Raw genomic sequence first — 14,305 nt, 5'->3', positions numbered from 1 at the left:
TATCACATCAACGATTGTTGATTTTAGGGCTTTGGGAGGGCGGGGGAGGGGGGGGGGGGTGTTGTACATTCAAGTTTTAATGACATCTTTGTCATTGCTAATTATAGGGTGATTGGATGAATAAGGCAGCACAGCGGTTTGCCAGTTAGCAAGTCTGTCTCACAGTTCTGAGGTTCTGGGTTTGAATCTGGGCACCAGCTTTCCTTTTTGGTTTTGATTGCCTGTTTTCCCAGCGCTTGTGTGGGGTTTGCTTCCCATGATTGTGTGTGCCCTGACCGGCAGTTAGTTTTATTTAGTTTTTAGAGCTGATTTTATAGTTTTTAGTTTTGGATGCTTTGTTTTAGGTTGTTTTTTTTCAAATTTAGCATTCACTTTATTTATTTTTAATATATGGAGTATCTGTCGAGTGAAAGATGAAAAATAGGTGACTATGTCTCCTGAACTGTGGAACAATTCTCGAATAGCTTTTTAACCTGCGTTTCAGAGGGCTCATTTATGATAATTATTGACAAAACTAAAAACAAGTATATTTTTCACTCTAGTTTTAATTAGTTTCTAAACGTTATCTGTAATATCAGTTCGTTTTGTTTTTTTCAAAACATTTTCTTTTTAATTTTATTTCCTTAGCAAAACTGTTTTCTCAATTATAGTTTTTGTTATTAGCTTACATTTACTATGAACACCTTGAACATTACAAAAGAAAACAAAATGGATGGATGGCTCAGTAATGATTTCATTTGCGTCTCCTTCTTTCGCCCACCATGATGAGACCCTTTCGTTGCATTATTTGCTGTGAGTGGTGCAGAGAGACTCGGACCAGGGGGCGTTTCTTGAAGCTGGTGTTATTACAGTACGATATGAGGCGGCGGAGGAGAGAAGGTACAACTTGTGGACCTTTCTTCACCAGCCTTGAACGTCCTGCGAGTGGAATTTGAAAATGACACAAGACGTGAGCGAGCAGATGAGGCCACTGTTGACATCAGTAAGTTAGTAGTTGCTGTTATTTTCTTGCTAGCCTGGTGGCGGCTAGCTACTCTCATCCCGTCGAAGATGCGCCAAAGTCGGTGGCACTTGTACTCAAGTGTCCCTCACTAAAGCTACTACTAAGTTCATGTGTGTATAGAGGAGAATGTTTGTAAAGAGACGCTTGATACTAGTTAACTTTAAACAAAAGTCTACTGTACGACAAGTTTACTTTGTTTCCAGGAAGTGAACTCGCCTCGCGCGCATCCACGTATTTCCGAAGTCCTACCAGAGAACTGCAACTTCTAAAACCAACAAAAAAAACGGCATCGACTCGGCTTTGGCGTGTCTTCTAAGAACGCAAACGACACCTGTACTCACTCATTTGACATTCGGCTTGCATCACATAAACCTTACTTTCGGTATTACATCGTCACCAAGCGGTCATTTTCATCGTTTGGTTTTGCTGAAGCATCCGTCTGTTACAGAAATTATTGAATGGACGTTGGTAGGGACTTTAACCATTAGACATCATTGAATAGCAAAGATGACAAACGTATTTAGGCACTGTACTTAAGTATAAGTACAACTACTGTACTTGTGTAAAAAAAAACGTGCAAGAGTAGCAGTATAGATTTAACTGATGTACTTAAGTAAAATAAATAAATAAACACAAACACGGAAATGTGCTATTTTGAGCTTTATTTATTCATAATGCTGTCTAATGGAAAAATAATGTCACCATCCTTTGCCTGTGGGAACATTAAAGGAGCCTAGAAAGAGTTCAATGTTCCTCAAAGTTCCTGACATCCTGTCGGTCTCATCACGGGTGGTCAAGGTCCAGGCTTTGAAGTGTGGCGGCTGTGGTGATGCCGTGATACTATCCAACGTGACGGATGTTGCTTTTCTTCTCTTTTCAACCACTGCTGTTCTTTATGAGTTCCTCCCATTCAGCCCTCACAGAACAATTTGTGTTGTCCATCATTTACGCCTGCATCTTTTTTGCATCATGCATGGACTGGTTTCACGGAAAAAGCCACTTTCAGAAAAGAAAAATGAAAGGCTTTTTAAAAACTCCTCAACTTGATCCTCATTGTATAATCATTGAGCGTGTTTGTGTGTGCATGTTTGCAGCTGGAGGATGCTGTGCTGGACCGAGGAAACACAAGCTCCACACTTTACACCAATTTTGAGGCGGAGGAGCTGGAGAGTGAGTGACGGGTGTGCTGTTCTCATGATGGACGAAGTATACCATTTTGACACGTCAGGCATGTTTGGGGGTCAGGTCACAGGGCGTTGTACGTTGGCATCCACGTGCCTTTGGGCCGAGAGAACCGACGGCGCCACCGCCACCGAGGGCACAGACATGAGCGGCGGGGGCAGCATCGCCCGCATGAGGATGCCTCCGACTCGCCTTCTTATGGTAGGCCTAGACGATATTAGCGATTTTTTTTTCAAAAGAAACTCCCTCTTTGTTAACATTAAAATGAATGACAGCATTTATTCCCACATTTGTTTTTGTTTTGTTGTGTTTTGTGTGAGTTTTTTTTTGGGGGGGGGGGGGCGTGGTGATTTAATTTTTATGGTGTGTATGTTTCTTGTGCAAGACACAGGTGTCAAGTTCAAGGTGCGGTGGCCAAATCTGGCCCACCACATCATTTTGTGTGGCCCACAAAAGCAAATCATTTGCATTAAGTTCCGTGATTCGAGCTAGCACCTCAACCAAATTTTCAAATCGTCATCTGTAATAAATAATGTAGTGATATTGCAAGCAGGGTTTTTTGGTTTTTACCGTAACTTCATCAATCATTGCACAAACCATGATCCTTGACTTCTGATTTCAAGACTAGTTATCCATCATTCGATGTACGTAGAGGTGTAACATTCATTAGATTTCACAATTATATTGGCCCTTAGATGGAAACCGGGCCAACAATGTGGGCCATGACAAAAAAATGAGATTGACACGACTAATTGTCGTTTTTTTTTTCCTTTGGTATTTGTGATGTGGATACAAAAAAAAACTAGATACGCCCTCTCAGAGGGTACAGTTCATTTTAGGCATGGAGGACGACGACGAAGAGCATGTCCCTCATCAACTCTTCACTGAGCTAGACGAGCTGGCTTTCAGGGATGGAGAAGTCTTGGAATGGAAAGAGACGGCAAGGCAAGAATGCAGCAATGCCGCTTTCTATTGCTGCGTGCCATCTTGAATGAGGCTTCTCCTATAGTAGGGGTGGGCAATTATTTTTTGCATAGGGCCACATGAGAACCAGAAAATATTATGGAAGGCCGGATCAAAAGGGTGAACTAAATTCAACATAATATTAATTGGATTTCTTTATTTAAAAAGCAGTATTTAGCATTTTTTGGCACGTTTTTCAGACTTTAAGAGTACATTATTCCGTCGTATTGAACGGGATTTGCTTGACTTGTCGCTACTGCAGGCTTCCGTATCGTCTCCCCCTTCCTCCCTATGCTCTGCAACTTCAAGTAACTGTGCCACCTGGCGTTGAAATGCCTGTCATTACAAGTCCAAATGAAATGAATGCAGTCGTTGACATCGACCCTTAATTGTGTACCAACCTTCGGCGGGACGGATTAAAAAGACCAATGGGCTGGATTTGGCCCGCGGGCCGTAGTTTGCCCACATCTGTCCTATAGCATGGGTTTGTGTAATGTCTGTGTGTGTGTGTGTGTGTGTGTGTGTGTGTGCGCGCACGCGGGAGGGCAGGTGGCTGAAGTTTGAGGAGGATGTGGAGGACGGCGGCGAGCGTTGGAGTAAACCTTATGTGGCCACCCTGTCACTGCACAGTCTGTTTGAGCTGCGCTCGTGCATCATGAACGGCACCGTGGTCCTCGACATGCGCGCCAACGGCATTGAGCAGATCGCAGGTCAGCACGCCGTCGCAACACCCGCACACAGAAGTGGCAGAAGTACCCACACTCTCATTATGCTGTACGACAGTAATGCAATGAAATCACATTCAACTCACCAACTGTCAACTGCCAATCAAGTACCTCAACTACAACATGGAAAAATGGATGCTACTTTAGGTAGCATCTTTCATATGCCAACGCATAACTATGTGTTTGAATAGCAAAAATATATCCACCCTCAGCCTCCGGTGACTGGAACAAAAAATCCCACCGGCAACGTGCTGCTCTAAAGTGGCTTCATGTTTTTCCTCCATTGCCTCACATCACAACCCACTAGTTGCTGGTTAGAAAGATTGAAGAACAACGTATGATATTTTTTCAGACATGGTGATTGACAGCATGCTGGCGTCAGGTCAGCTGGACCAGCATGTCGAAGACAAGGTGAGGGAAGCCATCTTGAAGCGCCACCACCATCAGAACCAGAAGAGGCTGAGCAAGCGCATCCCACTAGTGCGATCCCTCGCTGACATCGGCAAGAAGTATTCTGACCCTCATCTGCTGGGACAAAATAGTGAGTGGCTGTAATACAGTTGATTAACCTTTTTTTAAGAGACTTTTTAAAAAGTATTCCACAGCGCCTGTTCAACATTCTTAAGCTGCCCAAAAATGGGAGAAAGTCGTATAAGATCACAGAGGAAATGAAAAAAAAAAGACTCTCTCGCTGGCATCGTTCTCCAAATAAGAGCAAAGTCTGCTGTCTTCAAGCCATTTATTTGTCACAGCCATTTGAAGTGTACTGTAAAATGATCCAGAATACAAAGCAGAATTAAGAATTACACTCTTATATCTAAAAACCAACATGCCATGTCATAAGATAAGTCTGCTAGCTTAATGGTATTGTCTGATTTGAAATGCCATAAACGCCTTTAAGTACGAAGAATCAAAATAAACAGGAAGTGGCAGCAACTTGATGACGGCCACCTAACGTGATGTGAAGCATCTTCCTGCTCCAGCAGGTCTTCTGGCATCCCCTCAGTCGGCTCCTGGGAACCTGGACGCCAGCAAGGGTGCGGAAGGTGGCGTTGCCGCAGTGAGTCGTGAAAGCAGCGGGGTGGACTTCAGCAAGGTGAAACACCTCTTTGCGTCTTCAGTGAACCCCCCCCCCCAAATCAGCTAGAAAGTGACACCCACCCCATACTTGAAAAGGTTTAGAATTACCTCGAGTTGGCGAGGCAGGGGCATAACTTTTATAGAAATTAAACTCCTCAGCTCACTTTACTATATTTGCCCTGTCCCCATCCCTCACGAATAGTTTCCACTTTATATGCAAAATAAGCAATTTTACTTAGACTGTACATTTAACGTTAACAAATTTAAAAGAAACAACTTCAAATATTTTACACATTTTAATTTTTTTTATCAGTGGCTATACGCCTGGCCCATTTGTCCGTTTGTCCATCCATGGTCAAAATTAAGCTCCTCAACTCACTTAACTCATCCAGTACTAGCCAATTCTAGACCAAGTCTGAAAAGACGTTTAAAAATGTCTTTGGGAGTGAATGAGTTAAACATAGTTTCTCGTCACTTGGATGCTGTACAGCAGCACCAAAGCAACACTTTTCATTGCTTCGGCCTCAGTGCAAAAACAGCGAATAGGTGAGTGTTTGCGGCCAAAGAAGGGCAGACAGTTTTAAAAAATAATCTATAAACAAGTGTGCAAAAGGCAAACATGCAGGGCTTCCACTGGGTGTTCACTGCAGCCTGTCCCGTGCGCTTCAGGTGGACATGAACTTCATGAGGAAGATTCCTCCTGGTGCCGAAGCCTCCAACGTGTTGGTGGGGCAAGTGGACTTCCTAGAAAAGCCCATTGTTGCTTTTGTTCGCCTGGCGCCCGCCGTGCTGCTTTCCGGACTCACCCAAGTTCCCGTACCCACCAGGTGAGCGCCCTCTCCTTCTAGGTGAAAGGTCACGTGACTCAAGTCGCCAATTTTAGGAATTACTGGTACTTGTTTAATAAAAACATCTGAAAAACTCAACTTGACTCGCAGATCAGGACACAATCTTTCACATCGGAATTCATAAGAATGAAGAAATTTCATCTGTGCTGGAGGTTTCACATACAGTACATTTCACAATAAAGTTTAATCCAATTCAATAAAACTTTATCCATCCATCCATTTTCTGATCCGCTTTATCCTCTCAAGGGTCGTGGGGTGTGCGGGAGCCTATCCCCAGGTGTCTTCGGGCAGTAGGCGGGGGACACCCTGAACTGGTTGCCAGTCAATCGCAGAATGCATAGAACTCGTAACACCATTTCACCACAGAGCTCCTGCACATTGAGGGAAGAGGCGGAGTTTTACCACATTTGTTAGACAATTGCACATTCAAGAAAGTTAATAGATGTGTTGTCATGCTATTTTCAACACTTTAAATTGGTTAATAATGCATAAAAATAACAGACGGCGTGGGGATGGGCCATTTGTATCCATTTATGAAGAAATATGAGATAACCATATTGGAAATAACTAAATAACTTTTATTTGATACGCTCAATTGTCCACTTAACTTTTATTGGTGTAATTACGCTTTTTTATGTGTCTTACAAAGATTGTACGATTTAACACTTTATTTGCCCAAGTGATATTTTGACTCAATTTGCTGGATTTTTGCAGAGGAATTTGGGACTTGCTTCCAGTAAATCTCGAAGGTACTACAATTGTCACTTTAACCTCCGCCAATCAGGTTCCTCTTCCTTCTACTTGGTCCATTCGGAAAAGGTCCGCAATACCATGAGATCGGACGTTCCATGGCCACACTGATGACAGACGAGGTGCGAGGTAAGAATCTCGTGTGAGTTAAGTGCAGTCTTTAAAATGTTTGTGTGGCCCTGTCCAAGATCTTCCACGATGTGGCGTACAAGGCCAAGGATCGCAAAGACCTGCTGTCAGGACTGGACGAGTTCCTGGACCAAGTGACTGTGCTCCCGCCGGGCGAGTGGGACCCCAGCATCCGCATCGAACCGCCCAAGAATGTACCCTCTCAGGTTTGTGGACACACTGGCTAAATGCTAATGCTAACAATGATAATTGTTTTACAAATGCGGGTATTGTTTGATACCATGGTTAGAGTTAGAAAAAATGTCAAACAAAATCAAGATTTCAAACAAGTGTTATGGTTTCAAATGAGGGTTTCAAGCCATTTTAGAGTTTCAAAGTAGGGTGTCTAAGAAGTCTTATGTTTCCAAGCTAGGGTTAGAGCTTCTAAGTAGGGCTTTAAGTCAGAGTTCGGATTTTAAGCAAGGGTCAAGGTTCTAAACCAGAGTTCTGATTTCAAAGCAAGGTTTCAAACCATTGTTCGGGTTTCAAATGAAAGTTTTAGCGTACGTTAAATGGCTAATAGGTAACATGCTAACGCTAACAACACTAACATTGTCTCTGCAGGAGAAGCGGAAGATTCCTTCTGCCCCAAATGGCTCCATCCATATCTGTGACATCATCAAGGGGGCAGAGCATGATATTGGCCCAGAGCTGCAGAGGACGGGAAGGTTAGCGCTTTGTGATGTTAGCCACATCTTGCTAACTTTTGTAGAAAGCTGTCTTAACATTTCTCCCAAAGACATGAGAGCCACCTCAAGGTCCATGTAATCGTCATTTTTTGAGCATTTATTTCATCTGCATCTCAAGGTCTTGCTGCACTCAAAAACAGTTCGGTTATTCCATTAACTCAATTCTTGGATGGCCGCTGAGCCGAACAAAGGCGCTCACGTTTGCATATTGTGTGGAAGGGAAACTCATGCTCACTCCAAAATTGCCAATGTTAGCCATGCCACCGAAAAATTGAGAACATTGAAATGGCAAACTAAATAAAGCGGTTCGGAAAATGAATGAATGAATGAATAAATACATGTTTTCAGCAATTAGTAAAATACATTTAAAGAAAACTCAAATGACTTTCTGAATGTACATATGTGTGTGTCAGGCTGTTTGGCGGTCTGTTCAAGGACATCCAGAGAAAGGCACCTTTTCTACTCAGTGACCTGACAGATGGCCTCCGCCTGCAGTGTTTGGCATCCATCCTCTTCCTCTACTGCGCTTGCATGTCACCCGTCATCACCTTCGGAGGCCTGCTGGGAGAAGCCACCCAAGGAAACATCGTAAGAACCACAGACGCAGTACATAGCGGTCCATATCAAGGGTTCCTTATGGATAAGCCAGGCGTGACATCATCATTCCGAGACATTCTTTGTGTCTGTTCCAGAGCGCCATTGAATCTCTGTTTGGGGCATCCCTGACGGGCGTGACCTACTCTTTGTTTGCGGGTCAGCCTCTCACCATCTTGGGCAGCACCGGGCCCGTCCTGGTTTTTGAGAAGATCCTCTTCAAGTTCTGCTGGTGAGTCTGGTCCGGGTGACATTTTGGGAAGCGCGTTGGGTTGAATCGCCGCTGCCCACTTGTAGTCGTTCACGTTTGAGACGACATGATCTTCTCTTCTTCTTGCCGGGTGGATTATTGGCTCACTTCAAATTTGTAATGGATGAAACGCTTTGTAATGTTTATGGAAAGCTCTGCTTTGTGTAGTGTGAAAAGGGCTACAAGGTACAAGGTATTCTTCCAAATATCCTCCTCAGTGACTACGGCCTGTGCTACCTGTCGCTGCGGACCAGCATCGGGCTTTGGACTGCCTTCATGTGCCTGCTGCTGGTGGCGACCGACGCCAGCTCCCTGGTTTGCTACATCACACGCTTCACCGAGGAGGCTTTCGCGGCCCTCATTTGCTTGATCTTCATCTACGAGGCCCTGGAAAAACTGCTGCACCTGGGTCACATCTACCCAGTCAACAATGCCAACAACCTGGACAATCTGACCTTCTACACGTAAATTAGACGCCTGAGCTCAACACAAGCAATCCGACCTAGGCCGCGGAGATTTATCGATTTTGTTATTTTTAGTTTTGCTTGATTTTAGTCATTTAAAGAACGACTAAGACTCGGCTGTTCTACGACAGCGCCTACCATGCACTGAATTATCTTAGCAACCCTAACATCAACCTTAAAATGGATATCGAGGATATCAAATAAATGCTCAGACGGCTGTTCGTCCACAAATTGTAAAAATCTATTAAAGACGGAAATCAGATTTTTTTTTTAAAGGCCATAATCACCCTATCACAACTACCCTACTTTGCAGTTGGAAGTTCTCATACTGGCTTCTACTGCTTGGGCTGCAGGTGTGAATGTTCTCAACCCACCAACGCCTCCGCTGAGATACGTCAAATTTGGAGGCGCTGGGGCTACAACTCGTCTGCTAGCATCCCGTGGGAACAGCTTAGTGTAGAGGTGAGGTGACGCAAATCCTCTGGAGCATCTCATATGTGCACTTAATGCAGAATTGGGAAACACAAGGAGAACCCCAGCCGAGCTTTCTCTTTCTCTCGCAGCGCTGTCAGACTTTGCGCGGTGAGTTCGTGGGCTCGGCTTGCGGCCACGACGGTCCCTTCGTCCCCGACGTCCTGTTCTGGTCCATCATTCTCTTCTTCACAACCTTTTTATTGTCTACCTACCTCAAAGGCTTCAAGAACAAGAGATTCTTCCCCACCAAGGTGGGTTTCACTTCCTGTCATCTATAGGCTTCTACAGATAAGATTTTTGAATTTAAGAGGCTTTTTGGATTAAAGGTAACACGTTTTCAACAATGAAGAAGAGTCCAGTGGCCTCCATTCAACTTTTGCAAAGTACCATGACTTGGATGACTGACAATCTTCACTGGCATTATATCAATGAATAGTCAAAGTTTTTTTGACATACAGGTTCGATCGACCATCAGTGACTTTGCCGTTTTCCTGACCATTATGTTCATGGTGCTGATGGATTATCTGGTGGGAATTCCATCTCCCAAGCTCAGTGTCCCGGATCGCTTCCAGGTAATGCTGAATTGCAGACTGTAGGCGCAGGATGGCTAATTGGATAAGGATATCCAATTAGCATTGTAATAAGGATGTTTGTTCTAGTGGTAGGGCGCCCGGTAGTCCAGTGGTTAGCACGTCGGCTTCACAGTGCAGAGGTACCGGGTTCGATTCCAGCTCCGGCCTCCCTGTGTGGAGTTTGCATGTTCTCCCCGGGCCTGCGTGGGTTTTCTCCGGGTGCTCCGGTTTCCTCCCACATTCCAAAAATATGCGTGGCAGGCTGATTGAACACTCTAAATTGTCCCTAGGTGTTAGTGTAAATGGTTGTTCGTCTCTGTGTGCCCTGCGATTGGCTGGCAACCGATTCAGGGTGTCCCCTGCCTACTGCCCGAAGACAGCTGGGATAGGCTCCAGCACCCCCTGCGACCCTAGTGAGGATCAAGCGGCTCGGAAGATGAATGAATGAATGAATGTTCTAGTGGTGTTTTGGTTATTGATAGTTTTTGTTTAAGTCATGATTTTTGTTTGTTACTTTAGACTTTGTTTTGGATTTAGTTTTCTTTGTATCAATACACTTCTTCAAATACACCCTGCTCCTCCCTTCTGCCTGCTTTTTGGAGTCCACCACCACCTCGCATACGTGACAATTAATCAGTCATTTGTGATGCGTTGTGTCTCAGCCCACCTCCGCCAATCGTGGTTGGCTCATCTCGCCACTGGGTCCCAATCCCTGGTGGACGCTGTTGGCCGCCGGCATTCCCGCTCTGCTCTGCACCATCCTTATCTTCATGGACCAGCAGATCACCGCTGTCATCGTCAACAGGAAGGAAAACAAGCTGACGGTGGGGCCCGAACGTCACCATGCCAGCGCTTAGGGCTGCAAAGGGGGCCGAACACTTCCAGTAAATTTCCATGGGAAATTGAACTTCGGGAACTTGGAAATATAGTGAACCTGCCGTTCGTGGGGGGATTGGGACTGAGACTTGTGGCAAAATAGCGAGAATCTGCGAGTAATTGACACCCACCCAAAAAGGTTTGTAACTGGTTAAATAAGATGATGGAAGAGGATCATTAAAATATGAGAGGATCATAAAGCATCAACACCATGTGTCTAGTATGTCAACAATCATGAATCAATCGTGAATTCTGCTTGATGATGATAAATGTGATAAATGCGTTACGGGCCAACCTTCCATAAATTCCCGTTGGTTTCCAACTTAGAAAATTCCCCAAATTTTATAACCCTTAGCCAGCAAGTCCGCCGGTTAACCCCCGGTGGGCGCGTGCTTCCTGCAGAAAGGCTGCGGCTACCATCTGGACCTGCTGTTGGTGTCGCTGATGATAGCTGTGTGCTCCATCATGGGCCTGCCGTGGTTCGTGGCGGCGACTGTTCTCTCCATCACGCATGTCAACAGCCTGAAGCTGGAGTCGACATGCGCGGCACCGGGCGAGCAGCCCAAATTCCTGGGCGTCCGGGAGCAGCGCGTCACCGGCTTCATGATCTTCCTCCTCATGGGCTTCTCCGTCTTTATGACGTCCATCCTCAAGGTGAGCACTGCACCGTCCATCTGAGCTGGAAGTTTCAGCTAACATGATCGTTTTTTTTTTTTGTCCTCAGTTTATCCCGATGCCCGTCCTGTATGGTGTCTTCCTCTACATGGGCGTGTCCTCACTCAAAGGCATTCAGGTGCGTGTCTTAGTCCGTCTCTCGCAGAGCTGACACCGCACCTCCTCCGGTTCTCTCTTGCTCTTTCCTTGCGTAGAGTTGCCCAGGTATTTTTTTTTTACATAGTAAATGATTTTTCAATTTCAATTTTCGTTCTTTCATTAATTTTTGTTAACTACAGAGTATAACAACCCATCCCTAATCCCTCCTGTTGGTCTTGTGCAGCTCTTTGACCGCATCCAACTGTTCGCCATGGCGCCCAAGCATCAGCCGGACCTTATTTACCTTCGCTACGTGCCGTTGAGGAAGGTCCATGCCTTCACCGCTGTGCAGCTCTCCTGCCTGATTGCCCTGTGGCTCATCAAAACCTCCGCTGTCGCCGTCGTTTTCCCGATGATGGTGAGATAAAAGCCATGTCGCGCGCCAATGTAATACCATCGCCTCACACTGTGCTCCGCAGGTTCTGGCATTGGTGTTTATCCGGAAGCTTCTGGACTTCGGCTTCAGCAAACGAGAGCTGAGCTGGCTGGATGACCTCATACCGGAGAGCAAGAAAAAGAAGGATGAAGATAATAAGAAGGAGAAAAAAGTCAGTGCGCCCGCCCATGTGACCAGACAAACCACATGACCATACCTCACTTTGTAGATACACTACCATGCGACTCGCAGTCCAATAGCCTTTTCTGCCCCATTTCCCAGGATGCCGAGTGGAATTTGGAGGGGGCAGTGGAAAACTATGCGTTTGACAATGACGCAACAATCAAGATCCCCATGCAAAGTGTGAAACAAAGGTGAATCAGCCTCAGAAACATCGCACGTGTGTGTGTGTGTGTGTGTGTGTGTGTGTGTGTGTGTGTGTGTGTGTGTGTGTGTGTGTGTGTGTGTATAATCACCGCACCCACGCCTAACCGTGTGTGCATGTGTGGGGATGCGATGGTAGGACAGACCCATCCGAGGTGAACATCTCATGTGAGATTGGTAAAATTGGCTTCTGGAAGTCTCTCTCCGTGACGGCGGACACCAACAAAGTTTTGAAGCCAAACAGCAGCAGGTCAGTTTGTGTACTGTGGATGTTACTGATGGTGGCGTTCATTCACGTCATCGATGGTGGCATGCAATTATGAAAGTGCGTAGTTGTGATCAAGAGAACAATAATAGCTGTGCTAGCAATACTAAGCTAGCTTTAGCCCATGTAAACAAGTCAACATTCGCAATATCCATCTCTTCTTCTTGCTGTTAATTACGTAGCATCTCTACCCCAGTGCTGCTCTTTGTTGCGGCTCCACGTAGTATGACACTGAAGGAATTCTAAATTTGCACTCTAGACTGTAAAAATCCTACCCCCAAATAATAGCTCCAAATTTTGCAAGTGCAGTGCTGCGCATAGAGGATGAAACACAATGTAGCTTACTTTACGTCATTGATGTTTTGGATGAAGGGTAGGACGGTGGTTGACTGGTTCTTGTTCTTGGTTTTACTGTTTGGTGCTTTCTACCGCCTTTATTACCGATTTGTCTTACTGTTTATTGTGCAGGTTAATTGTATTTGTAATACATGTTAATTGTTAATTGTATGCTGCGATGGCTGTTAGATAGTGCTCTATAAATACACTTGACTTGACTTGGTTAGCATGTCGGCAGGGGAGGGCTCCAGCCTTCCTGTGTGGTGCTTGCATGTTCTCCACGTGTCTGCGTGGGTTTCCTCCGGGTACTCGAGTTTTGTCCCACATTCCAAAAACATGCATGGCAGACTGTTTGAACACTCCAAACTGTCCCTGGGTGTGAATATGAGTGCCGATGGTTGTTTGTCTCTGTGTGCCTTGCGATTGGCTGGCAACCGGTTCAGCATGTCCCCCGCCTACTGCCTGAAGACAGCTGGGATAGGCTCCAGCACCCCTCGCAACCCTCTTGAGGATAAGCAAATGGATGGGTGGATGTTTTGGACAATGTCATTGATGATGCCGCAGAATCATGGAGAATGTTACTGACAATGTTGTTGTTGTTACTCTACCCTCCAGTCAGGAGCCCGTGCCCAGCGTGAGTGTGGTGTTTGAAGATTCAAGAATGTGAGCGTCGCAGGCGTCCAGACGGCGTTATAACCAACAGGTGGAGGTCGACACCACTACAGGGTGTCGTAATGCCTCCTGTGTCAAAGCTGAAGAGAACAAGGACTTGACTTCTCCTCTTCTGGACAACCAAAGTTTTTCTTGTTTTCTTTAAATTCACGTTTTATGGCGAAATGTGTTTGTATCATTCCACAAAAAAATACTTTTATATTGTCTCCATTCACCATTATAGAGTTTTATTTAGATAGACATTGTGTAGCTATATGCTGTATGAAGAAATCCCATTTATTACATATTTTCATGAGGACAACACTTGGGAAAATGACAATTTACTACAAAACTTGTCATTTGTATAACCAGGTATGACTCCAGGGTTTATTGCACATCCGTAAAGTTAATTTTGTCATGTCAAACTTTCTCAGTGGCCCAAGTTATAAGATAAGATATCCTTTATTCGTCCCACACTGGGGAAATTTACAAACTTATGTATCGTGGATAAGTATTATGAATCGATCACTTGTTAAGTTTGGAGTGAAATACTGTACAACATTGTGGTGGTGAATGTACATTCACGTGTATTGACATTTGTGAATGATTTGGGCTTCCTGGTTCTGTGCCTGTCAAATCGTGTCAGGCGTTTTACTTTGAAAGCACAATTTGTCATTTCCTGTTTACTCTGGTTTCCTTTTTACAAGGAAAATTTTCCATACGAAACATCTTTTTGATGAATTAACATTTCATTTTTAAGAATAAAGATTATTCACCAGTCATCATTGTGATTTAATCTCTTATCGTAAATAACCCAAACAAAAGATGTAGCAATTATTTTT

The 14,305-nt window shown here is 44.8% G+C and overlaps 1 protein-coding gene across 4 annotated transcripts; it reads left to right on the top strand.

Annotated features, from left to right (window-relative positions):
• Positions 1–783: 783 nt before the first annotated feature.
• LOC127601439 (sodium bicarbonate cotransporter 3-like) lies at positions 784–14,245 on the top strand. 4 transcript variants are annotated; one of them, XM_052066685.1, is made up of 25 exons: positions 784–982; positions 2,098–2,173; positions 2,249–2,386; positions 2,992–3,130; positions 3,698–3,858; positions 4,226–4,414; positions 4,857–4,969; positions 5,623–5,780; positions 6,586–6,673; positions 6,740–6,886; positions 7,284–7,387; positions 7,822–7,996; positions 8,101–8,234; positions 8,471–8,716; positions 9,070–9,178; positions 9,280–9,441; positions 9,649–9,762; positions 10,425–10,586; positions 11,041–11,292; positions 11,363–11,431; positions 11,636–11,809; positions 11,871–11,999; positions 12,110–12,201; positions 12,351–12,461; positions 13,428–14,245. In XM_052066685.1, the coding sequence occupies exons 1-25, from the start codon at positions 938–940 to the stop codon at positions 13,477–13,479; spliced, it is 3,339 nt and encodes a 1,112-aa protein (XP_051922645.1). In that variant the 5' UTR covers positions 784–937; the 3' UTR covers positions 13,480–14,245. The 4 variants fall into 4 exon arrangements, 3 of the variants coding, with proteins under 3 accessions (XP_051922645.1, XP_051922644.1, XP_051922643.1); XR_007962557.1 differs by lacking the exons at positions 784–982; positions 2,098–2,173; positions 2,249–2,386 and having other exon boundaries at positions 3,080–3,199; positions 12,057–12,201; positions 13,428–13,469; XM_052066684.1 differs by lacking the exons at positions 784–982; positions 2,098–2,173; positions 2,249–2,386 and having other exon boundaries at positions 3,088–3,199; positions 4,860–4,969.
• Positions 14,246–14,305: the final 60 nt, after the last annotated feature.

The sequence above is a fragment of the Hippocampus zosterae genome, chromosome 5 (genome assembly GCF_025434085.1).
Source record: "Hippocampus zosterae strain Florida chromosome 5, ASM2543408v3, whole genome shotgun sequence".
NCBI classification, from domain to species: Eukaryota; Metazoa; Chordata; class Actinopteri; order Syngnathiformes; family Syngnathidae; genus Hippocampus; species Hippocampus zosterae.
The sequence above is the reverse complement of the archived record's forward strand: the minus strand, read 5'-3'. Positions and strand labels throughout refer to the sequence as shown.

Excerpts from the sequence above, each read along its gene's own strand:
- LOC127601439 (XM_052066685.1), top strand. The coding sequence starts at position 938 with ATGACACAAGACGTGAGCGAGCAGATGAGGCCACTGTTGACATCA. Across the intron at positions 7,997-8,100 it reads AAGCCACCCAAGGAAACATC|AGCGCCATTGAATCTCTGTT; the intron begins GTAAGAACCACA and ends TGTCTGTTCCAG. Across the intron at positions 12,462-13,427 it reads TTGAAGCCAAACAGCAGCAG|TCAGGAGCCCGTGCCCAGCG; the intron begins GTCAGTTTGTGT and ends TCTACCCTCCAG.